Below are 27,159 nucleotides of genomic sequence, written 5' to 3'. Positions count from 1 at the left end.
ATTTCATTTTCTTAACAAGTAAATAATTTCTGCCCAATACCTAAGGCCTACTGAATGTCTCAGTTGACTTAATTTATGTTTATAATGCTCCTTTATAACCAATATAATAATAAAACAATAAACTTAAACCAAATGTGACATTTCTCAAAACAATATTTTATTTACCCTTCACCTATTATTATTAAGAACATTGTGATATTAATTCAATATTCGATTTATTGTTAGACTCCTAACATGTGACCAATAACACCGGGTTCCTGATCAAGTTAAACCTGGTTTTCATCAGCGGGAAGGACTTGATTACCTCCTACTCTGGTAGTGCTTCGACCGGTAGTATTTGGATAGGCCCCTCCTCGGGCTCTTCGACCGGTAGTACTTTGATAGGTGGACCAATCGATTGACAAGCCATGCTGCACTCGGTTGAGAGAATGACATCTATGATATGAAAGTATGGTAGGCGAATGATTCATAGAGGAAAGCATTCAAATACATCAATTTCGAACGAAAGTTACTAATCAGCTCACTCTCAAAAAAACCTGCACGATACCACGTTTACAAGACAGGTAGTAAACAAATGTGAAATTCTTTTCGTAGATTTAAACTTTGCGGTTAATATATTGTAGTTAAAAATCATGTAACGTGCAGGTGGGAACTTGATGGTTCCTCGAAGTTTTAAAATACGAGCGTTTTATGTTTAACGGCGGTTCTAGCTATTCGAAGTTACGTTCCGTGCCTACAAAATAACTTCAAGGGTGAACAATATCGACTGTAGTTTGAAAGATCAGGCTGTTGTTGTATCGGGGCCATGTATAAACGTATAGATTCAAGTTTAAAGATAAGACGACACCATACACACATACCTGTAGGTGATATTGGATATACTTAAACGATCAGTGCCATCGTACATTCTTTGACGAGATAATTTTAAAAGCTGACTATTTACCTGGCGCGTAGTAGTCGTAAACCTTGATGAGACCGGGCTTGGGATCTGTGACGTGATGGACACGTCTAACCTCCAGGTCAAAGCACAACAGTGTGGCGGTAAACTGAAATAGAATGAAAGAAAATATGAAAATATGATATAAGTGTAATGATAGAACTAAAAAAGTTTTGGTAATTTCCGGAGACGCAATACTTAAAATGGCGTCGAGGTAATTATTTACTCTAAAAAACGATCACAAAGACTTTCGACATAATCACCCTGTAGCGATTTCAAATACTGTGTGAGGAATTTACAGTGACATATTGCATATGCTGAAAATGATTTCTGAAGGCATTATAATGATGATATTGCTCTTCATAATGTTGCTTTCTAGGAAGAATTGAATACAGTTTAATATGCCATACAGATGTTACACTTATCAATATAGACCTTATTGGTTATTTTTCATTACTATTGCAATCCTTGCCCCCCCCCCCCCCGAAAAAAAGTGTTCAAAAACAAATCCCGATAAAACTACATTTAAACTTCTTAATAACCCAAAGGCATAGCAGTTTTGAATTTTCTTATTAGATTAATCAGTTTACCCTTTCCCAACAATGAATATATTATGTTCCAACCCTTCCTTGTTTGAAGAATAAAGTGTTCTTAAATGAACCATTCTGACAATCGCTAATTTTGGCACAAGAAAAAGTGATTCTATATATTAATTATATTTATTTTCACTTAAGAGGCTTTCACGATTAGTTACTATTGAATTGCTTTTAAGAACTGCACAACGTACTGCATTGGAAATCATTCAAACTTTTCTGTGATTTCTGCCCTTTCTACTAATGTATCTAAAGCATAATCATAGCATACACTGCATACTGCTAAGAGTAGGAAGGGTAGGACAGATAGATACCTGGTTGAAATACATGGCGACCGTCTTGCCTCTATATTCAGCCCTAGTGAGTTCTGGGTAGAACCCATTCCTCAGCAAATTAAAAGATTTTTGCTCAGGAACGAAACCGGTAACTAGCTTCACTTCGACCATGGCCATGTTGGAAAATCCATCATCACCGAGATACCTGTTAAAACGACACATTGTCTTGTTTAGTTGGTTGGTTGGTTAGTTAGTTGGTTGATTGTTTGGTTGGTTGGTTGTTCGTCCGTTCATCGGTTAGCTATAATTAGTTAGTGGAATGGTTGGGGTTGGTTGACTTCGGTCGGTAGGTTATGTGTGCCGGTTAACGAATTTAGTTTTTGACGCGTAATATTTGGTTAGTTAAATTCGGTTTCTGGGTAAGTTTGATATCTAGATGGTCCGCGGGTGGGTAATAGTTGATTTGGTCGAAGTTATAGTTCGTAAGGTAGATGGTTGATTAATTGGTTTGTTGGTTGGTTAGTTGGTTGGTTGGTAGGCCGTCCCGTCGTCCCGTCGAGGCGGCTCGAGGGTTGGTTGGTATTGGTTGTTGATTGTTATTTGGTTGGCAGGTGGGCCGGTTCATATTGTAGGTTGGTTGTTTGGTTGGTTATATCTCGTGTTTTTTTTTCTCCCGAAGTATTTATTTCCGAAACTGACATAGTGTTCATATTTCAGAAAATTTAAATGAACTTCGTAATTCCGAACAACAACAAATCCGAAATAGGATTAGTTTTTCATCCAAAAGACGAACGACATATTGATATAATGCTAAAATTAGTGTTAGACGATACAAACGTATGAGTTATTGAATGATGGAACAACAAGTCGATCAATAATTATTCGATTGATTTATTGTCGTTTGTTTAGTTGATGACGGTATATATATAATTTAAGACCTAAACGAAGGATCATTATTATATTGCTCTTTAAATTCATCTTAACTCTAAGATGATAATGTTTCCAACTTTATTTACCTCACACACACATTGAGATTAAAGCTTCCCTGGCAGGCGTCTTGTTGCGTCGTATGACCCACGTTATAAATGATCTCGAAGGCTGGTGCGGGAGGGAGAGCCGGATGAATGTTATATCGGATGATCACCTGATAATGATTTGAACGAAAACGTAAGCAAAGAGAAGTATTGTGTAAGTATTACAACTGACGGGAATGGAGCGAGAATATTGAAAACAAATTTATTTAGTGTGGATATTTAACCTAACATGTGGCGTTTTGTTTTCGGATTTGTTTTCGATGTTTTTATGTTTGTTTATTTGTGTGTTATGTTTTTGTTTCTTAGGCGAGTATCCAAAACTCCAAAATCCAAAACTTGGATTAGGCGAAAAATCCTTTCAGATGATTTGTAAACATGACAAAACTGTCCAGTGGATAGTGAAAATACGAAGAATATGCCTTTTAACTCTGATTATCTCTGCGGAAGTTGTAAACCATTGCTCTTTACGTTTAATATACAAGCTCCCACTAAGGACAGATAGTCCTAAGCATGGGAAATGATGAAGAATACGTGTTTTCCCTTTTAACCCTGCTAGGTAACCAAAGGCTAAATAAACTAAGTAAACTTGAGATGGCCACAGCAGCGCTGCTAGCGCTACCTGACTGAAGAAGAAGATATTGAAGGAAGAGAGGATACTCGATGCTAAATTAATGAACGTTTAACGCAAATTAAGCCTATATGGATAAACGTACTGTATCGAAACCTTGTGCGGGTCCCCCTCAATCTCAATCTCCCCCCCCCCCCCCCCCCTCTCTCTCTCTCTCTTTTCTCCATAGGTTCAAGTTTAATCTTTCAATCAAATTCCATAATTCGGGTATTATTGGTCTTCCTTTGCCTTGGTTCCCCCCCCCCCCCCCCCCGTTACAGTCATTACCTACATCAAATAAAATGAACTTTACCTGGAGAAGGGCACACCCTTCGCCAGTAGCGATGACCACGATGGCCTTTGGGAGTTGGTCGATGTCGGCCCGCTGGAGAACGAGACGATTTCCATCATTGATGACGAATATTGAGTTCCACAAACAATGCTCCTTGTAGCTGAACGCAATACCCAGGTTTGACTCGCCGCCGAACACAAGACGGGCATACTCAGCGAGAGCGTGGATGGCGACGACGGTGTCCTGGGAAAGATAGGGGTTTCGAAGAATATTCTGAATAGTTGCATGATGTTCTTCTTTCATTACTTGGATTACCATTCAGCATGAGAGAATGTAGTGACTATATTAACCAAAAGCTATCTTATATTATCTAAATAACTGCTCTTTAAAAAATTAAGTCATATTCTCATAATAACTCTCTGAACATTGCTTCAAGTCTGTTGGGGATATTAACTTTTAATCTCAATACAACATATCCCCCCCCCCCCATTTTTGTTTTCTTTCAGCTGTTCAGCTACAGTCTTCGTCTGTTGTGTGAGATCGGGTTTTTGCCCCTAGAAGTTTGATTAGAAATGGGTTTAGTTAATTGTCAGGGGGAGGGGATATTACGGTAATAATTCCAAATGCTCCTTGGAAACGCACGAACAAAAATTATCCCGATGAGTTAAGAGGTTTGATAAGGATGGAATATTTAAATAGTGCTTAAAGGTAATACAAAGTTTTGGGACATTTTGAAAATTGGGTTGATAGTGATTCTTTTCAATTTTGATATATTTGGATGCTCCTGTGGATGAATTATAAGCACTAGAAAATTTAGTCCCTAAAACGCTTCTGCTTTCGAGAAAACTTGAATATAAAAATTTACCGGTGCTCCCGGTAAATTTTGATAAATTTCAAATAGCGCCTACGGCCGTACAATAGTTGCTGCGACCATGAAAATCTCAGAAAATGTAATTGTGATATAAAATTTCCAGACGGGAATAGCTAATCGGTCGATTTTAGTCAAGAAGCATTGTTTTATAGCTTAATTAATATCTTGGCCTTGAGAGGGAGCTATACAACATAAAGAGTTAATTATTTACAATTTCCTAACTTTAGACTCGATTTCAACCGCGATAACGATCACTGAATATTGTAGGATCGCATATGCTTCCATTATGTTCATTTGAACCAAATTCATGACCCCATACCAAAACTTTGTATTACCTTTAAATTGTAACAATGCATTAACGTTTCATCATAATTTCTTCAAAATGTTACCTGAGACGATTTAAACCCTCCGTTGCGTCCTTGCTGTGAGACAATCCACTTGGAGATAGCCGAGCCGCGGGCTATGGCGTCATGACCGTAAACATTGATGTAGGTTAGGAGTACGTACGCGGTCATCTCAATGCTGAGGGAGGAAGCGGTTGCACCACGGCCGTACCTACGCGATCCCGGTGTCTGGGTTCGGCTGCTTACCCAGTATCTCACTCCATCTGTCAACATCAATTCCAAAGGTGTGGAAGCGTTAAGATCGTTACTGGAGTCGAAATGCCCGTTGAAAAAGGCCCCCTTTTAAAAACAAAAAATCTCATCTCTTTCGCAGTGATTTTTCTCATGCGACCGTAATTGTTGGTCGAACAGTTTTTGAGCGCCAAGTAAAGCTTGGCTGGAGTGAGTGGGGATTGTGCACACAATGTGTGTGGGTAAGTATTGAATCTAATGACCGGGTTAATTCTATATATTTAAAGCGCTTAAAGACATCGTACATGTATTAAGCGCTAAATGATTTGTGAATATTTGGGGTCATCTATATCATAGTCATAAGCTAATTACACACTGGTCTATTCTCGCTGTTTTATATAGATAAAACCATCCCTAAAGTACACGTACTTTCATTTTTGTCGACTGATTCGAGGTATTCCAGGACTTGAACGACGTTAGTATCCTTAGCTATACTCAGGGCGTAGGCGATGAGGGCGGCAGTGTACGTGTCTTCCAAACTGCCGATAGAGTTGCGGATACAGGACAACGCGTCTTGAATAGCCTGGGTCTGAAAGAGAATATCAAAAACATTACTTCCCAGTAACTTAACAAAGACATGGACATGTAATGTTTCACCATTAGGTACATATAGGTTATCATTTTTTTTAATTTTTTGTACACTATTTCAAGTTTTTATTTGTCTCTGGTTCTATCGGTGAAACCCCTAGATTGTTATCAACGTGGGAAAGTTTAATAATAATATTAATAATAGGAAGTTCTTATATAGCACTTTTCAGGATCGAAGGCCCTCTCAAAGCGCCTTACATAATATATATTACATCGGATCAGGCTTACCCGCACACAATGTATCCACATTCTCCATTCCCTGGGGAACATTCCAGCCAGGCGTCATTTTTACAAGCGCACACCTAATTTAATCAGGTGTCGTGGTCGAGTGGATACGTCGCCGGACTGTCAATCCCAAGGTCCGTGGTTCGAATCCCATCGCGGCACTAATGTCCTTTGGTCATAAATTGATCTACAATTCCCACACTCCACCCAGGTTAAGTAAATGGGGACCTGGTAGGAATTTATTCCTTGAAATGCAGCGCGCAAAACAGCTGCACTGCTAAAGCCAGGGTAATTATGCTGCATTATTGTAGAGCGTGTATAGACTTCTGATAAAGTAAGTGTTAGGCGCTATATACAAAGCAAATATAAGTATAATCTAAGCACATTAGCTTTCGCATCCTACCGCCTACTAATTTAACACATGGCAAATGTAGATCAAAGACTTGTGGTCCACAGTCCGGTGACATATCCACTCGTCCACGAAATCTCTATTAAGTCTGTGGTAAAGTCTTTACCAAGTATTACTGAGCTGTTTATTAGAACTGAATATAAACTAGATTAGTAATACTTGTTTGGAACAAGTATAGGTGGGCTGATCCAACTAAAATTTGAGACAAAATCAAGGGCACATTTAAGATAACTTATTGTCTCAGCTACAACATACTCGAAGTTCAGCGTAAACCAAGCTAAAACGACGGAGATATTGCTCGCGAAAGATGGAAATGTAGAACCCAGTTTTGAGAAAAAGTAATGTCCCCTAGAGAATACACGCAAAATGTGAACAATTGACATGCCACCTTTAATCGCAAATATAAGCCATGATGCCTTTGTCAAAATGAAAAATAGAGGGTACTATATTTGTAGACAAATGTCTCAGCTAGATCATATCAAAATTTGGAAGACAATCGATCAATATTTACAGAGAAACAATCAATTTTCTAAAAATGTGATAACGTTATAATATGCAAATTGAAATTATGAGTTCGGAGGTCATTATGATTACGTTATGAGTTAATTGAGGGTCAAATGAGACATGAACTCATATTTCCGACTCATACTCTATCAAAATATGATTTTTTTTTTTTTGTGGGTCACCTCGCATCCTAAAGAGTTACAATGGATTTAATATAGGCATATTTTTGCCCATAAATGCTATGTATTACAAGAGCTCGCGCGCACGGAATTTTTTGTTAAACGGTCGATAATTCCGTTATTAATAGTCATAAAGAGACAAACATGGTATCAATTTGTTTGTACATGTATGTGGAATATTATGAAAGAAAACAAAATGGCGATTCTATGTTGTGCAATAGTTTTACGCGCGAAAACGCGCATTGACGCGCGGACGTACGCGCACGCGCGCGTTATTTGACCTGAAATATACCGGACGGATATTGACCTTGATCATGATAAATATGAATGAGAAATACTATTTGGTTATGAAGATATGATCATGAGTTGTTTTTCGTAAAATTTTACAAAATGGCGCCTAGATGACGTCATCAGTGAAGGTCAATGTTGAAAACGTTATTGTGCTTTGTACATATGCCTATACAAATGTGTGCCAAATTTGAAGGCATTTCATCGAGCTATTTTAAAGTTATCTTCTTCACAAAAAAGTGGTTAGAAATAAGAAAAATATATAATAAATAATAAATAATAAATAAAGGCAATTCTAACGAAATTATAAGGTGGTCTGTACGTTATACAGCCCACCTGATAAGAATCAATTTTATTGTTGTCCGATTCAATTTTTTTTCTCACGGAGTATGTAGAACTGGTAAAAGGCTTTTAATAAGAAATCCACTCCGCCCCTTTATTACTCTCTGGAAATAATCTCACTTGGATGAAAATTACAGAACATTCAGGAATGTGCAAAAGTATGACCAAACCTAAAACAAATCGTTTTCCACGAAAATGTACGTAATATGACAGGTGTGCATTACTAAATGAAAATCAAAACTCATCTCCAGATTTAGTAGATCTACTTTGATTTTGTAAGTTGTCTCATTTAAGTGCATTTTCGTGTTCTGACATTTCTCTTCCGTTTAGCCAGCCACGATCAAATGCATTATTCATGTTATTTATTTGGAGTTTTGGTCTTTATTATGCAAATTTGATTGCACATGCACATACTGGTTCTACTTGCTAATTCAAAACGGTGAATGCACCACACGGCTTACTTCGAATCATCCGATCATCGCGTCCGGCCTGGTGATCGCGTTATTCGTGAAATCACAAACATTACCCCCGACATTTCGCGAAAGGGACACGTTTTCACAAATGGTCGGGTATGAAAATCGACCACCCGACCCGACGGGATGACACAATGATTTGAAGGAAGCCTACTATACGTACTTCCAAAGGCTGCTGGGCTTCCAGTAAGCTGACGACTATGAACGCTGTCAAAGTCACCTCATCATTCACTCCACCCTGAAGAGAGGTCGAGAGAAGACAAATTAGAAATAATCGTGGAAGATTATGTAGCTTAGCTCTTTGCAGCAAATAAATGAATTAATCAGTAAATCAATGAAAAGTATTACAAAAGAATATTTAAAAAAGGGAGGTAGGGAACATGGCACATTATTCATCAAAGGTGATAGCAATGAATTAAACTGTTAAACGAAGAAAAGGGATATTTAATATTGCTAAATATTTTTTGGATCAAAATGCTCGATTTGTATGCATGTTGAACATAAGATGCTGCAATTTATCACATGAAACAAAGTTTTCCATTTCTTAATTTGAAAACAATATTGCGTACGAAGACTGAAGTCTCTGATACATTATTTTCTCAATTTAGCAAGATCTGTATTTCTGTCATATAGTCGTACACAGGTGTATACCCAATATACTAATACTCCTGATAATAGGACGAACTCCGTAATTGTGTATCAACCGTACCCCCACCCCCATGCACCTTGATATCAACTTGGTTTTCATGAAAGCGAAAAATGAAGAGAAAAGAATAATAAGTAAAATATTTGAGCAATGTTCAATTAAAAATAAAAACAGTTACGAACTTTCAAATACATGTTTAGTATAAAACAAACTTTTCTTGCCAGCTTCTTTCCAATTTGATGTGAAAAGAACATTTTATAAACTTTTCCTTTGTTTAGTTATTGATGACAAAATAGGCTCGTTTCCTATTGGGGTTGAATGAACACATACTTGCAAAAAATCTTAATATATTTAGGGTGAATGTATTATTGAAATTTTTCTCAAGGGAGGATTTATTTTGTTTTAAGTTTTTTTAGTACAGGAAGCAACTGGGTGGTGTCTTCGCAAAATTCGTCGCAGCGTTGGCAATTTGCGTTTGAATGACCGCACCTTCAAAAAATATAACTTTCTTATTTCGAATCGGTTTGTGCTCAAACTTTCCCCGACTTGTTTCTCTCATGATTCTGCTTCTAATGAAACCAACTTAATATCAGGGTGGAGGCCCGCTTCTTTATACCTGCATCTCTTTGTGGATAACGCGACCCTTTGACCGGAAACACCCGTTCTCATCTTGTCCGAGGGCGTTGTACAGCCAATTAATACTGACGTCAAGGTCCTTTGTATCGATGGAAATGAATGGACTGGCCTGAGCGAAGGAGCGAATCACATAGGCTGTCAGCCATGCACTCCCTGATGGGTCCCTGTTACCAAACGCCGAGTAAGACCCACGACTACGCCGGTAATTGAGCTGCTTCTGGTATCCTTTCTGAAAATTATGATAACGGGGGAAAAGTGTGAAACAAATACAAATATGTTCAACTTTTACAAGATTACTTATTTTCTTTTGGGCTCCTCCTCCTCCTCCACCTTCTTCTTCTTCTCCATCATCGTCGTCGTCTTCATTTTTTTTTCATTTTTCTGCTGCTACGTCTTCTCCGCCTCTTTCTTGAATCACGTAGTTCCTTTAATTTCCGTTATTTTACTCATGTATTTGTTTGCAATAATGGATACTCTTTGTATAATTGTATGCATCGTAGGTTTAACACACGTTAATTAATCCATTATATGAATGATTTAATTTTGTTATGAAAACACGTAATTCCTCATCATCAGGTATTTACAGTTTCTTACTATCATGAATATGGTTTAGTTATGATCACTGTTTAATTTACTTCTTTCCATATTCCCACATCTTAAATATTCTTAATTCATCAAGTAAAAAGGGATTTGTGGGATGCTAGGTCATTTCACCCAGGAAACAACCCCTCAGGAACACACACGACATAACATTACATTCAGGGTTCTGTCCTACAGATTTGCGATTGATTTCAAGTTGCGATCGGTCTAAACCAATCTGATGTGAGTATCGCCATATCAATTGCCAGTGGTAGATTGTGTCTACTTGGTTCCTATGAATCAACATTTTCGAGTTTGAAACTGCACATAGTCTTCCATAATGATGAATGTTTACTGACATTGTACACTAAACTCCAAGAACACAAACACTATAATTACCCTCATATTTGACAAGGCTTTGTTGACTTGTGATTGGTCAGCTTGTTCGGTTGCTTGGAGGTACTGGAGCGCGTAGATGTTTGGTACAAACCCGATCATGTTCTGCTCACCGCATCCGTACGGGATCCTGAGCAGTTTGTCGATGTTTGACAGACTATTGCCGAGAATGTCCCCTAGGTTAGATGAATAGAAGGAGATTCCGATTATTAAAACGGAGTAGACTTGGTTAAATATTAGTACCAATCATTTGGTAACCTCAATATGGGATTTGAGCAAAGTCTATAGCCCTGGGAGCCGGAGGGTGGTGGGGTGCTTCAGCACTTGGCCCCTCAAGAAAATCAGTGTTGCTAGGAAATGGGAAATGAATTTTCGAGTGAAAAGACACCAGAAATATGTAATATATATATATTCCTATGCTTATTGTGTGACTGTAAATCTGATAAAACATTGCTTCGATCATCAGGTAGGTCTTTTTTATACAAATCATCCAGCATGCATGGATATACACCATCTCGTAGATATAACCTGCGCACGTCATTTCACAGTTTCTTTGTAATTGCGTAAACCCACCGAGATGAATACTGAAAAGTTGTCCATGAAATTTATGTAATTATGAATCAATTATGCACCGATAGTACAGCCTATGATGCACGGGTGTAGATTTGTTTTTCAGGGCTGATTTGTACCATGTCCTATCCACGAACTGGTCTATTATCAAATTCTGGGTGGAATATATCGAATGGTAGATGGCGTAATAGATCAGAACAGTTCTTTAAATACCTGACATGAAGATAGTAACTCTACCCGAGTCCGCAACATACTCCACCGGAACTGAGATCTCAAATGTATGCCTGAATGTGCCGTCCTCCTCTTCTGTAAAATAAGGGATAATACAGAGTAGCTAATAGATAATAATAATAACGACAACAACAAGAAAAATGGCAATAACGCTAATACTAATAACTGCTTATAATACTGGTACTAAAAGAAAAAAATAGAATATGGTAATATCACTACTACAACTTATGATTACAATAATACTAATGATGATAATAATAATATAAATAATAATTATGATGATGATAATAGTATTAATAACAAGTACATGAATTTCATATTGCTTACATATCAACTCCAAGTCGTCTTACAAATTATTTAATACGCTTTCAAGCTTTGGCCAAGCTGACCATAGTTGCTGAACTCATGAGAAAAGTTCCCCGCGATACCCATTTACTATATACCTGTGTTGAGAGTACCAACTTCAGATCATATAACGATTTGTCATATTACAATTCGTCATAGTACAATTCGTCACTACAGCCTTATTTTGTCCAAAATGATCACATGACCAATGAGTGCTTACCTTTTGGACAGAAGTACAAACTAAGTGATTCCTCCACTTCCTCTCCTTCAGGCTGTAAGGAAACAAACAAGCAATTAGAGGGAATCGTGATAGCAAACTGGGTGGAAGTAAAGAGATCAGTCGAGAGTTAAACAATTAATCTTTCAATTAGATACCTTCAGTCACACCGCCAGACTGACTCCAAACCGACCGATTCTTGGCCGTTGGAGATAATATCGTTGTGTGATCGCTCTGTTGTCGGTCTGGTTTGTCAGGCTGTGGTATTTAACGACGGTGTCGACCCGTACTGCCGGGAAATTATACGATGCATATAGAAATGGCATCCGTCAAAGTATAATGTATTATATACCTGATTTTAAGATTCTTTACTAATCCTGTCTTCTGATTGGTTGAAAATGCAGTCATGTTCTTAACCATGCCCGCTAATTGAAATTCATAGTCATTTTTCCCGGCTCTACCGGTTTATATCCATTTTTCATAGCACTTTTTCCATGGCTGTGAAACGTGACGTCATTTTGCTGCGATCCCCATTTTGGTTTACGTGTTACCGTATAAGTTTCTTTTGTGCGATGACCGATGCGCAATACCGTTAACGGTGTTTGAGTGCAATTCGATTTTGGTCGCTGCATTCAGGCGACGAATCTACCAATCCACGCAGCGCAGACGACCGATCGCCATTTTGTGTACTAGTCTCGATCGCAAAATACTGGGGTTTTTTGTTTCCAATTTTTTGCCAATAAAGAGGCAAAATGGAGGACACAGCTATGCCAAGATTTCAACTTATGGATGACATTCAGCTGCAAGACTTAATCGATTCTGCTGATAGCAAAAATACGAAGTATGCAGTAAAATACGGCATTAAAATATTTGAAGAGTTCTTGCGAAATGTCAACACGGACCTCGGAGATGTAAACAGACTTCCGAATGCAGACCTGGACAAGATCCTTCAAAAATTCTATGCGGGTTGCAGGCAGAAGAACGGCGATTATTACAGCAAGAAATCAATGCTAACGATCAGATTCGGACTTCAGCGTCACTTTCTCAATACTAAATCTGTGGACATTATCAAGCATGAAGACTTTGCAAATTCGTCAAGAATTTTCGTGTAAACGTGTTTGGTATTCCCTGTTCTACTGGAGCACAGCTTGTTGGATTTCATACTGTACACAAGTTATTGTTGGTGTTAATATTCATGACTTCAAAGAGATGGAAACCTAAATGGGTGAGTCAACATTTTCCTTTTTTTCGGTATATACAATATATTTTGACTGCTTTTAATATTCGAGGCATAGTTGTTTCTATAGGGTCTTGGGAAACTCACAACCTGCTATGACCCCGCGGCGCAAGCGCCTTGGGGTCATAGCAGGTTGTGAGTTTCCCTTGACCCTATAGAAACCACTATGCCTCTCAAAGCAGTCAATATATCCTTAATATAATATTACCAATAGGTCATTTTAGTTTAATACATCGTTACTTTGGTTTTTAAGGCTACCTTTATACAGCACTGGGCACTTTAATGCAGTTTCATATTTCATCTTACCTCTACAAGAATAGGCTTGCTTAGTCCATCACTGTGTGTCACATCAGTTTCAACAGGTTTCTCTCCGCATAATGCAGGCTGGTCATACACAACGATCACAGTTGCTGAGAGAAGACATATTTATATTATGTTATATGAATGTAAAATTCAGTTCAGTTCAGTTCTCTATTCAATTTCCAGTTTAGAAAACTTTTAAACATTAAAATATATTCAGGCATTCGACATAATAACGAAAACTAAGCATGTAAGCAATGAGAAAAAGGCTAGGTATATTTTTTCAGGGAGCGTGTGTATGCGCCGGTGGAGGGTGTGTGCGGTGGTGTGTGTGTGTGTGTGTGTGCGTTCGCACCTGTATGAAGGCCATAGATGCAGGCCTCTTTGAGGGTATGGGTTCAATAGATAAAAGATATGTCGCACACAGGCGCGTACGCAGGGGGTGTTTGGGGGGTTAAACCCCCCCCCCCCCCCCCCCTTTTTTTTTTTTTTTTTTTTTTTTTTTTTTTATTATTATTAAAAAAATTAAAAAAAAAAAAAAAAAATTACCCCCATGGCTCACCTAAGAAAGGTGACCTTACCCCCCCCCCCCCCCAGCGAAGTAAAATGTCAAATTTTCAAATTTCGAGACCAAAAAAAAAAAAAAATGTCCTCTCTACCCCCCCCCCCCCCCCCCCCCCCCCCCCCCCCCCCCCCCCCCCCCCCACTGAGCCATTTTTTGCCCGGCGCGATTTTCAAATTTTCCTGAGTCGTTGCGAAATTTTGGACCCGATTTTAAACCCCCCCCCCCCCCCCCCCTTGAAAAAATCCTGCGTACGCCACTGGTCGCACAAGATATGTCGTGAAGGACTTATATTTCACGGCATCGCTCATTATTTCAAAACTGATAGACAGGGGTGCATGGTATACTTACTTTCAAGATCAACGTCCCCTAGTGCTGTGGGTCGAACGTTAAAGGTCACTTGGGTTGGTTCAGAACTGCTACATACGCAAGTGTATTTACTGTTGGATTTCTCCTTGATCTCAAATTTAGCAGACGGAGTCAGAGTTACCGCAACCTTTATGAACAATAATGACAGGTAAAAAAAAAAACGTTATAAATATGGATGGGCGGTTAACTGATTTAAGACGAGACACTTGCAGAAATACACAGGACGGGCGTGGAAGAAGAGATGAGAGAGCAAGAGAGAGATAGAGGGAGGGGTGTGGAGATAGTGTGTGAGAGAGAGAGCGTGTGTGTGTGTCAGTGTGTGGGGGTGTGTGTGTGTGACGGAGTGAAACTAAGGAAGCTGGTTCGAACGATAATATATTAAATAAAATGTTAAAATATACACAAATAAAATATAACATACCATATGGACTTACATAGCAACTTAAATTTTAGAAATAGATAACATAGAGAAGGAGGGTCAAATAATTAGAAAGTATCAAGGGACATAATAGAGTGGAAGACAGAGACGTAGAGAGATAGACTGGGTGAGAGAAAGAGAGAAAGGGGGAGAGAGAGCTCCCAGGGAACGGTAAGGCGGAGAGAGAAATTAAGACAGCGATATAAAGTCAAATTAATTGTATTACGGGCCTTTTTTTATACTGATTATCATAAAGGGCAAAGTGTAAAAGCAATTTTCTTGCTGGACCATAATGCTTATGCGCTCTATCGGGTGGTCCGTGGTCATTCTTTAACCTCTTGGTCCAGTTTGTCTCTTCATCACATTATGTACACATTTGAGAAACGTGTTCTCTCTCTCTCTCTTTCTATCACACACGCACACACACACTATCCCCCTCTCTCTCCTCTCTGTTTCTCTCTCATTCTCTCTTTATATACGGTGGCATTTTACACCCATGCCTTCAATCGAGTCGAGTGGTGAAAAACAGAAAGAACAAACGAGAAAATAGAGAAAGGGCAAGGGAGAAGAAGGAAGGTGGGTGAGAGAGAGAGAGAGAGAGAGATGGAAAGGGCAACGGAGAAGAGCGAAGGCAGGTAATAGAGAAAAGGGGAGAAAGAAGACGTCCAGCTCCCTGCCCCTGATTTAGCTCTGTAGATTCGCATTTCTTTTTCCGAGAAAGACCAGTGCCCCCGCCTCCTACACACCGCCCCATCCCCCACACCCTTCGTTCCGCTGCCACCTCACGCTGCTCCACTGTAGTATCTCTATACGGGCCAAGAAAGCGGACCAGTGATTGGTTATGAATTTGACATCGTATTATTATCACGTACCGGTAAGCACTTTTCCAAGTAGTTGAAGATGTTAATTTGAAGCTCCAGCTCTTCGCCTCGTATGACAGAGTAAGGGAGATTGTAATCCGCAAAGAACGGTTTGAAAGCTGTCACCGAGAAGGGTTTGGAGATACCAAAGCCAGTCGTTGAGGAGATACAGAACCCACTTCCAACCCACTCTGTAATGGTATCAGGGACGGTGACGGTTGGGGATTCCCTAGGAAAGATACATAGATAATAATGGTCATGGTGATTTGATTTAAACGATATTACTACTACTACTATAATACTTCTACTACTACTACTACTACTACTACTATTACTACTACTTCTACTACTTCTACTGGTAATACTACTACCACCACTCTTTCTTAGCAAATGATAATGCTAGAGATAATAGTAATGACAGAAACAACGATACCAATTGTTATTATGATAGTAATAATAATAGCAATAATAATAATAATATAATAATAATAATAACCATAGTTATGATAACGATTATTACAATGATAATAGTAAAATTATACCAATGACATATGTATTATAGTAAGAAATATAATAGTACAGTTAAACATTAAATCATTGTAAACTGGAGGTTTTTTTGCTTCACAACTCTAAAATCAAGATGGAATGATCGAATAATAACATTTTGATGACTACTTTCACGCGTAAGCTTGAATATTCCACATTTTCAAACAAAATTCACCGGGATAATAATATTTTTAAGGGAATAAATCATTTAGTTGTTAGTTGTAAATAAAATTTTAATAATTGACTTTGCAAGGAACTTATCCCAAGACTGTGAGAGCCATGCAACTTTTAACCCTAATTAATTATCCATTATACGTTTCCGAGAGATGTTCAATTTTATGAAACCTCTTAGTATTATCTCATTCATAGTTTGTCTCTTCAGGATTGAATTCAATTTAGAGATTAAAATTCATATACAATAGTCCTACACATGGTTTTATAAATGACTATACCCCCACATTTGTACTGGGGTGAGAATGATGAGTAATTTCAATGTGTCTTACTCTGGGCGTTGCATAGACCAGAGCCAAGTCTCTGGAAAATATTTGCGAATGGCTGGACCTGCTGAAGCCGCCGAAACTGAAAATGCTTGTGCAAAGTCTGGCTCAGAATCAGCTCTCTCAAGCACCTGACCCCGAGCGTAATATGCTGTTTGGACAGAAACATTATTCACGAACAGAAAGGATTTTACTTGAAAATACATGTTTTGATTTGAATAACGGCGCCTAAAGATAAGACTTAACGAGAGAAAGGGCATGAAATCTGCCGAAATTGAAGATGAATGAAAATGTTCATTTGATTAAGTCTCAAACAAATAAAGCTACAAATATTCAGCGGAAAGGCAATGGTAACATCATGACAACGTTCAAATAGCCTTGTATAGAAATAGCATATGAGATTTGTAAGGTGCCGAATCCGCTTGAAAGCAAATCCTCAAGGAGCACTTGTGACACAAACAAAACGAAATGGATTATGCCTTATAAGCAAATGAACAGCAGTAAGATGAGACTTACAGAAAAGAAAGAACAAATAACTATACGCCGAATTAGACAGAAACGTTCTAAGATTATGTTTATACACTTCAACTGATCTGCTATTACCAATCTCTCGAGGGATAGCATGTTATAGCGAAGGTCATGCCCGAGTTTAGAGACGTATTAAATTGTACAGTGGTCGAAAAGGTACTTGGATTGTAAACAATATTTGAACAGTAGCCTTGGGAATCTTTAAACAAAACACCATTGGTCAATTGAGACAAGTTGATGATCGCACTGAAACTAATTTTAGGAAAATGTGTTCTTACCTTAGGAAAATAACCCTTAATTTAGAAAAAAAAATCTTACAGCATCTACACATGATACCGGAATAATTGCAGAGTTTATACATGTACGTCATTTAGTCTCTATCCTTGAAATGTTGTTTTCCATTATATTTCTAATCAGACGTAATACGAGAACATTCATAACGATATATAATTTCCATTATTCATATTCAAAAGATGACACATTTTGTATACAGCACGATATTTATTACATCCTGAAATAAATGTACTATTAAACACTATCGCAAAGACATTAATAATTCAACAATTTCGGTAGCCATACGAGTCACCTATGGAAGTTTGCGAGTAGACAATAAAATATTACGTAATCCGTAAAAATTTATATAAAAGGTACAGAAGGTGTTATGAAATTGGCCTTAAGTTGATTTCTTCAAAGTCTGTGCGACCGTGTTTTTAATAACATGTTACATTTCTTACGATAGGGTTCTGGCGTCTGACATGGACTCGTCTCGACTTTAAGATTAGAAATCCGAACAAGACCCAGTTGCTGGAATGAAGAAAAAGAAGACAAAAAACGCAGATGAAATATTCTGAATTCTTACGTGTCTACAACAACATTAATTTGACTATCAAATTTCCTTCCCCATTTAATACAAAAAGGGAAATTAAGTCGTAAAGATCGTTCACTTGGTATAAGAACGATGAGTTTGAGACGTACCACCTCTTCTCAAACACCTTGATAAAGCTTTAATTAGTAGATTGAGATATTCATACTATCAGTTTATAACCGGTTATTACCTGTTCAAATTCAGGCTTAGCTGAATTAGTGATTCTAAAAGGAAAACTAATAGCTCGATCCCTCTTTCCTCAAAACAAATAAATAAAAGTATACATTGATTTTATTATATACTAATTAAAGCATTACACACGTAGTATTTCGACGCAAAAAACAAAAGCCACCCCAGTCCGCCAAGCTGCCAAGTTCTGTGACAAGAAGATATTTTGAATTTTAGACCTTGGTTTTATTTATTAATATCCGGAGGAGACAATTTGTATTGCTTGAACACCTGAGAGCCCTTGAAGTTTTCGTCCGACTCAAACCGATTATCATGATTAGAATTATCTAAATAGCACGTAGGCATATATCATTGAGCTCTGTGTGAATCATGCTCGTACTATAACACAAAATCCTTTGTTTAATACGTTTTGATGACTGATTATTACTTTGTATACAGAATCTCACCTCAAATTCCTTGGTCACGTCCGAGTATAACGGATATGGATCTCTACGATACGGAGAGAAACCAAACCAAACCAAGCCATCATCAATCTTGATTGGTTCGTCCTCGTGATCCTGGCACCGCGGATTATCATTGTCACCTGACCTCAACTGGAATGTGTTTAGAAAGCTGACCACCTACAATGAAAGAATAGAGAGTATTGCATAACTAACGGCATGCAGCAAGTGTCTCTCCATATTTCTTCTGTGAACTCCTTAATCATACTCGCCAATTAAAAATAAATCACTATTTGGAAATAAATTCTCAAAACGAAATATAATGCCCTGGTCTGACCGTCTGTGACCCCATCCCTACAATCTCCGAGCATGGCTTCAAAGGGTGTATAGGCCTATCCCAAACGGATACTTTTTTTATTTTATTCTCAATAGTGGGCTGTGGCCCCGGCTGTGGCCTCGCCCGATTCTATTTTTAATTTGTAAATATTTTTTCTTACGTCGCTGGTCTTCATCTGGTTGTTGCCTCCTAGAATATGCACGCTCTTATCGACCACTCCGACAGCGCACAACGATCCGGGGGATGCTATGATCTCGATGCTCGTCCGTGCCCCCGGCTCGAGTGTAGCATCCTGTCCTTCGGCGACCTGGATGTGAACCTGGGAACAGAAATGTCAAAATCCAAAGAAGAAGAATACTTCTGGTATTGTATGAAAAGATTCTCGTATTTCTTACGGTGATAATTATGACAGAATAGAATACAGGTAAAAATATCACAAAATGAAATATTCTTTTAATGATCATATATGCATATTTTAGTATTTAAACAAAAAGTTGTTTACACCGTTGTACAAATAAATCCTGGTGCCACATGTTTTTTTTAACCCCTGCACACAGACTAGTGCGAGGTGTTTTTCATGGGTTGGTGATTTTCTCTTTTCACTTTTTTATATCTGGCTTATATGAAATGTTTATATTCCGTATTATCAGTCATTAATGATAGCCTCTTGAAGAAAAAGAAATTTAGACTAAAACTGCATGACCAGTTCCCAACTTTCCCATATTTTCCTTACATCTGGAGTTCTAGATTATCCATAATGGTGTTAAAGAAGCTGTCACGTACCTAATCAAGACCGGATCTGTTATTTGCGACTATTTTGTGTTGCACAAACAATTCTTCTAATCCTATTTGTTCCCACTGTTTTGTGCCAATTGGCACGTGTGGCAAATGAACGGCTATGGCAGATGGTAATTTTGGCAAATGAAAGGTTAATGACGTGTTGGTGGTTACCTCATTCTCAAAGACGGCGTTGCTTTCGATTTCGAGACTATCGGCGATCATCTCTCCGTCATCCAGGATACCATAGACCAGGAGGTCAAGAAACGGGGTCATTAACGGCGTGAGAACAAAGGTGACGTCATAAATGATGCCGTTTGCGTTCTCCTGACGGGATGCCTCGTATTCGAAATCCTGGAGGATGTTCCCCCGAGACACAGCCTGTGATCATGGTAAACAGTCACTCGAAAGTAAGTCCTGAAACATGCTTATTTTGAATATTTAAAATGTTCTAAGAGAGTTTCGGAGGGGAAAATTGTATTCATCATAGTGGTATCTATTTTTGTTTTCTTGTGTCTTGTATCTTAATTAAAATCTACATTAGAGGTGTTCTTTACAGAGGAATAAAATTGTCAAACTTTTTAGTCATGTTAGTCGAAGCAAAAGCCTGATTTTTTTTTTTTTTTTTTTAAAGCTCGCTATGAAACTGACATTAGCCGTGACAGAATGGATTCCTAGCTGTGGTTAGCTGGTGCATAAGGAAAGGCTCGTGGTTATCATCCGAAAGAACCCAGGTTCGACCCACATCTGTATCTATCGACCCAAGGTGTAGATTGTTGGATATCTGGTAGTGCTGGGGGTAATAATTTTGTTCATAGATCGTTAATTATAGTATTTATATATTAATATATCTGCTTTTTGCTGGCTGACCAACGGAACGAGCAGGAGAGAGCCACAGTCAACCTGTGTTGGCACAATGTGGGAGTCTATTCTAGCCGTGTTGATCCAAGGTGAATAAAGAGTTATTAAGAGATTAAAGAGATTACTGCACATGCTCACCAGTATCCTGGGTCCACCAGTGCAATCCTTGGTCATGTGGACTGAAATAAATACGCTGCCGCCAACTTGTATTGGATTGCCAAATTGGATCACCGCTTCGACCTCCAGATAGTTATCGGTCGGGGAGTACATAGGACTCAGACTGAAGTAAGTGATTGGTCGATTCAGGGTCCGGACATCGGGGTCATATGGAATGTTCTCTTGGAAGTCTTTGGCTGTCACCTAGGAGGAAAATAAAGCGCAATGTTAGACGTCATATCTTGTCGTGAGTTTACAGTATAATTGTCAAATTAAACACATGAAAATGATATGTAAAAAAAGAAATTTACCAATGTTTTATATGGATTTGCTTTGCACATGGTCAGAAATTCGATATGTAAATAAATTTGAATTAAAAGATATTCTCAATGAAATACTTTGGAAAAATAGTGATATTGTAATTGATTTGATGTAATTTGAGTCCCCCAAAAAATCGCAACGACTCAGCCGACCGCTGAATGAGCGGGGGGGGGGGGGGGGGGGGGGGGGGGGGGGGGTAAGAGGACACTTTTTTTGGGGGGGGGTCTCGAAATTTGAAAAATTGACATTTTGCTCCCTTGGGGAGGGGGTAAGGTCACCTTTTTTAGGTCAGCCATTAGAATAATTGTTTGTTTGTTTTTTAATCCAAAGGGCGAGGGGTTTAGGGGGTTTATGGGGGGTTTACACAGAAAATTACCAAAGGGGGGGGGTTAACCCCCCTACCCCCCCCCCCCCCCCCCCCCTGTGTACGCGCCTGAATACATGCAATAATGGTTTGGCAGCTTTCTGAAAAGAATGCAATGATCTCGGGTTTCTGATTTCAGGAGACAGAGAGTTTTATATGTCTGTTTCTATGTGTATCTAATTAAAGAGCAAATACGAGCCACCTGATTTATTACAAACAAATGTTGGTTTGACTTGTAGGCTAAAAAGAAGTAAGATTCGCCATCTTACATTGCACCTGAGAGAGTTTCCACTATCAAATCCGTAGATTCCCTGAAGTGGTAAAGTGAATACAGCGAATCCTTGGTCATTAGAAGTGGCTTCTACAGGTGAAGCCAAATCATCGCATCGCACGATAATGCTCTCACCAGGCTTTGAGGCCCCATCGGGATTAGTCACCTCGACCTAATAGAAAGGCAGGATAGAATGGAAGACAGTAGGCACTATGAATATGACGGACAAAGAAAGAGGACAAATTATACAGTTCCTCATTCTACCCTCAGCAATTGCTGTGGTAGACAAAAGAACATCCCTTCACTGCTATTATGTATAAATGTGTAGAACAGGTGGATATGCATGTGACACCTGTTCTACACATTTTTACATAATAGCACGGAAGGGATGTTCATTTGTCTACCTGAGGAACTGTATATGTTGTCCTCTTTCTTTGTCTGTCATGTTCATAGTGAGGCATGGTATGCCTAGGTCACATATTACAGGGCCCCGTACGATTTTCCCTACCCGGCGGCTTGCCGTGGATTTAGAGACCGTACGGGAACCGTCCGATTTTCATTTCTACGGCATGTGTGGTCACATATTCTGCGGCGCCCGGGAGGTGCCCGGAGAAAATTGGTCGAGTGAAATGCAAGGCGCCCGTAAGGGTGCCGGCAGGGTGCCGGCAGGGTGCCGGCCGAGTGCCGACAGGGTGCCGGCAGAGTGCCGGCCGGTATTCTTACGGGCTCCGTCCGATGAGCAGGTGTACCGACGGCTCCTGGAAGGTGCCCTGTCGGGGCCCGGCCTTGTGCCGTGCGGTGCACTGAACTACAAAGTGAGTCAGAAAAAATGTCCTACTTTTTAAAAGTTGTGTTGTTTGAAGTATGAATATTTAATCATGGGTCTCATGATATATCTTGATAGAGTTAACCTCCCAGTACATGTAGGTACCATTTTCATTTGAATCTCTGAATGCATCACTGAATAAAAGGCAATCTTTACAAGACTGCCAGATCTCACTTGCGCCAAGTTACTGGGTGAGGAATAAAACAGTGCATTAAACAAAGACAGTCAGACACGCGCACACGCGCACACACCCACACACACACACACACGCATACACAACACACACGGTGAGAATTGTTTCATGATTACCCCTTTTTTGATTGAGCATTGATTTTCATCAAGATCGCTGGTATAACCCTAAAAATCTTTCCCTTTTGTACACATTCACTACCACCATCATGTCATCATCATCATCATTGTCATCATCTTAATCTTCATCATCATCATCATTATCATCATCATCATCATCATCATCATAAAGCACAACATCCGCACCAAGAGGACAGCGGCCACTCAACTTTTCGTACGACAAGAAGAATTCCCGACAAAAAGTAACAGTTTGGGTGGGCCTTGACGGGAATAGAATGCTCATTTGCGTGCGTGTGCGTGCGTGTATGTGTGTGTGTGTGGATGGGTGCGTGCGTGTGTGTGCGTGTGTTTGTGTGTTTTTGTCTCTTTGGCTAATTGGATAATTGAAAAAACTGTCACGATCAAAACATTATTTTCATCCTAACCTAGCAACTTGGCGCAAGTGAGATCTGGCAGTCTTGTAAAGATTGTCTGATGTTCGGTCATGCATGCAGAGATTCATATGAAAATGGTACCTAAATGTACCGGGAGGATAACTCTATCAAGACATATCATGAAACTCATGATTAACTATTCATACTTCAAACAATACAACTTTTAAAAAGTGGAACATTTTTTCTGACTCACTCAGTATGTGTCCTCTGGTATCCGCACCTCCTGTATTTAAAACTGCGTTGTACATTTCGAGATGCCGCCGTGAGGGACCCGCACGGGCAATATTCATTTTAAACGGCCCCCGGACGGCAGACGCCTGTTGTTGTGCATATCACCCAGGGCTCTTGAGTGGCCGTGGTGGCGCCGTAGGGTACACGTAAGGAACCCTTGAGCACCGCAAGGCGTCCGTAAAGATTTTTCATGAAAATTGACCCCCAAAATCGTGAGGGGCCCGTTCGGGCACCGTACGGAGCCCGCATGGGACCCGTAAGGTGCCCTACTGGCCCTTTACGGGCTTTCTACGGCCTAACGGTCAGATAAAAACGCCGGGAGAATTGGGAGCAGCCAACTCAGCACGACGGCGCCCGTACGGTTAAAAAAACGGTCCCGGCGCCCGTAGGAACTTTACGGCAACCGGCCGGACACCGGCCGAAAATTCCCAAAATGTCTGTTTTTACTCGCCGTACGGGCCCCGGAGTGTATATGTGAAAGGGTGATCAGCTCACATCTCTTTTGTTTCCTTGTTTGTGGAACGTCTGCTAATTCCCATAACGAATTAAAATAGAATTATGGTACACGAATCACATAGACGAGGCCGCTTGCTTGGGTTAATCATGGACTCGTGTCTCATTCCAGGTTGCATAACATATTGAAAGATGGATAAAGAAACAAAACTGTCCATGCATTGTATTTAAACAGAATTACAATAGACAAACTGCCTTTGACATAACCCACTTATTAAAATATTTCATATTCATTCATGTATGACAATGTCATAACATATTTGGTATCAAAATTATGAAAGAGGATGAATTGGAGAGTTGACATGAATAATAAGACTCTCTAAGGGAATAATATCTCTTTCTATTAATTGATGGAATATTCGAGTTTCCTTTCTTAAAGAGTAATACACAATATTATAAAAACATATATAAATGCAGAATCTAGAGTAGCCTTTTTATTTGAAAAATTTGCCGGCAGAAGAAATACAGTATGGGGTGTCGCCCCCAAGTTGTAATAAAATTGTTCGTTAAGCAATGATCTTGAACATACCGCTCCAAAGTATGGTAGTGCAGGCTTGAAGAAATTGTTTTTGTTTATAGACCTCATTTTGAGTGTATATGAACTCAGACGCGATGTAGATTTATCAGTCAGGGTTTCACCTTCAAAGACAAAACACAACTTTAACTCAGTATAACACAAAGAACAATGGGCATCATTATAATTATAAAGGAGGTTAAAAAGAATGTTCCCTCCCGTCCCGCCCCCCCCCCCTCCCCAAGCCACTGAACGAAATATCTGACGACGTAATTTTCGAATTTCCGGGCCCCTCCCCCCCCCCCCCCCTCAAAAAAAAATGCTCTAAAGGATGCCCACCCCCCCCCCCCCAAAGAAAAAAATGAAGAAAAAAAATGGGTCCTTTCCCCCCCCCCCTTCCCCCAACTGTACTGCATTGGCACAGCTGAGCAGGGCGATCCATCCAATGTTATTTTCTCATGTTATCATGTATATTGTTATTTATATGTTTTTATATTGGTCAAATCAAATCAAATCAAACAACACAAAAACAACTTGCGGGATCATCGGACGACGGCTTGTCCTTACACAAACTGTGTACAAAACAAGTTAATGGAAAGCTCACAAGTCATTTTGGAAATTTAATCGGATGCAATCTAACTCCAATATAGGTTCTTATGCATTATTTGTATACAAATTTCCTTATTCCATTGTGTTTTAGATTCTCCCCTCTAAATTACGTCTTTCTCTTCCGCTACGGTTTTTTTTTTTCATTTTTACAATACTTATTTTTTCCGGCAACCTATGATATACAAGCACTGCTTTTTAATAGGTTTCTTACACTCTTCTTAATCTATTATATGAATTGAGAATCGATTATATGAATTGAGAATCATTGAGGCTCATTTATACTACATGTATTGTATAATTTTTTTTTATTTGAATGTATGTCTATTTTTCTGTAAAATGTGGAACAATAAAAACTTGAAACTTTAAACTTTTACCCCAGCCACTAAATTCCCCGGGCCTCATTCATCAGAGATGTAGGGCTGATGTTGTGATTACACTTGTGTGTCAGGTTAGGGTTCGGGTTATGAGTGAGGCTATGTACAGATTCAATACTTTTTCTTTGAAACTAGGGTTAAAGTTAGGAATTAAGTTAATATAGGGTAAAGACCAGAGATCAATTGTCGTAAGAGCATGTGTCGTACGCCAATCATCCGTACCTGTAGCCGTTTCGGTAAACCTGGCGGATACTTGTAGATTTCCATAGATATAGAACTTTCTCGATGTGAGCTCTAAGCGTGTGAGATTAACATTGATAACAGCACAACCATCGGCATCAGTACTCTAATAAAAACAAAGTAAAAAACATCAACAAATCAAGGAGAAACATACGTGATAATTAAAACAACATAACCAAGTTTATAAAAAGATATATATGATTTAAACTATTCGGATAATGCTTAACTATGAATTATCAAGAAAAAATGCATGAAAAAATGCATGTAGTGACCAAATGTCACGATTTTTAACTTTTGTTGAGTTGTTTCTTATTTGTGCATGTGTAATAACGTTTAAAAAGTTGTATGCATTGATTTGAACATGTTCGTTATGTATTGCTTTGCCATTTTTTAAATGGCGACCCCTCGCGTGACATTTTTCCGCTCCACATGTCTGGCTTTGCAGACATGTTCAAATCTGTTCTGGCTGGTATATTAATATATTTGTTTGTGACGTAGATATTCCATTGTTACGTACAGCGTGTATGCTAGTATGTTAATAATAAACGCGTATTTCAAATTATTTTCAACCAATCACGGTTCTGGCTTTTCTCACCACGTGAGCACCAAAAGGTTTTTTTTTTTTGTATCGGCACTAGTACTGCGTTTTATATAAATAACGCCGGTTTAATATTTGTCTTACAAAGGAATCGAACGACTTTGTCCCGCTTTGTCCCCGCACCTCTGGCGGTGGATTTGCCCGCACCACGTCCCCGGACCACGTCTTTCTTTTCGCGAGATTTATTTTTGACTCTATTTTATATTTTTATTTGGAGAGACTTTTTAATCGGCATTACCGTTATATTTCTATGTTTACATCTGTCTCTTCAATTGCCGTCATCCGTTGTGTTGTGTTGACTCTTCGATCATTATCATCGTCATCACCATGATTGCCATCATCTTCTAATCATTGTCATCGACAACCTAACTGAATTCGTCTATTGACTGTTCCATCAACATTGTCACTGACATCATCATCAACAACAACATCATCGCACTCATCATCATCGCTGTCATCATGGTCTTCCTCATTAACATCGCCATCATTTTCACCATTATTTTCGCGCCCATTTTCGCCGTCGTACGTCTGCAACATGATTCCTGACTTCGCCGTGAATGCTGTTTTGGTTTGATGTATTTATTTTTGAATCTTTGCAGAATTATTTGATGAGCGTTTTTGCGCTTGATTTTTGCTGATTGATTATTGTTGTGTTTGTATGATTGTATATTATTTGATCGTGACGGTGACTAACCTCGGGGTGAGTTTTTACTCCTTTGTATAACTTGTAATCCTATTAAT

At 39.0% G+C, this 27,159-nt stretch overlaps 1 protein-coding gene across 1 annotated transcript; it reads right to left on the bottom strand.

Annotated features, from left to right (window-relative positions):
• Window positions 1-253: 253 nt before the first annotated feature.
• LOC115918403 (pregnancy zone protein-like) lies at window positions 254-26,955 on the bottom strand. The gene is made up of 25 exons (XM_030977041.1): window positions 26,830-26,955; window positions 25,803-25,926; window positions 24,613-24,722; window positions 21,769-21,942; window positions 20,797-21,018; window positions 19,972-20,178; window positions 19,181-19,339; window positions 18,690-18,863; window positions 17,924-17,993; window positions 16,668-16,812; window positions 15,631-15,847; window positions 14,323-14,467; window positions 13,416-13,519; window positions 11,876-11,927; window positions 11,293-11,385; window positions 10,513-10,685; window positions 9,515-9,763; window positions 8,416-8,490; window positions 5,614-5,773; window positions 4,999-5,216; window positions 3,760-3,981; window positions 2,822-2,949; window positions 1,845-2,010; window positions 944-1,046; window positions 254-435 (listed from the first exon to the last, which is right to left on the bottom strand). Exons 1-25 carry the CDS (start codon window positions 26,953-26,955, stop codon window positions 308-310), a joined length of 3,744 nt encoding a protein of 1,247 aa, XP_030832901.1. The 3' UTR covers window positions 254-307.
• Between the last annotated feature and the right edge of the window lie 204 nt (window positions 26,956-27,159).

This window comes from Strongylocentrotus purpuratus, unplaced genomic scaffold, assembly GCF_000002235.5.
Source record: "Strongylocentrotus purpuratus isolate Spur 01 unplaced genomic scaffold, Spur_5.0 spur5_scaffold_9, whole genome shotgun sequence".
NCBI classification, from domain to species: Eukaryota; Metazoa; Echinodermata; class Echinoidea; order Camarodonta; family Strongylocentrotidae; genus Strongylocentrotus; species Strongylocentrotus purpuratus.
The sequence above is the reverse complement of the archived record's forward strand: the minus strand, read 5'-3'. Positions and strand labels throughout refer to the sequence as shown.

Excerpts from the sequence above, each read along its gene's own strand:
- LOC115918403 (XM_030977041.1), bottom strand. The coding sequence starts at position 26,955 with ATGTTGCAGACGTACGACGGCGAAAATGGGCGCGAAAATAATGGTGAA. Across the intron at positions 18,864-19,180 it reads ACCAGATGAAGACCAGCGAC|GTGGTCAGCTTTCTAAACAC; the intron begins GTAAGAAAAAAT and ends CTTTCATTGTAG. Across the intron at positions 14,468-15,630 it reads ACTTGGAAAAGTGCTTACCG|GTTGCGGTAACTCTGACTCC; the intron begins GTACGTGATAAT and ends TTGTTCATAAAG.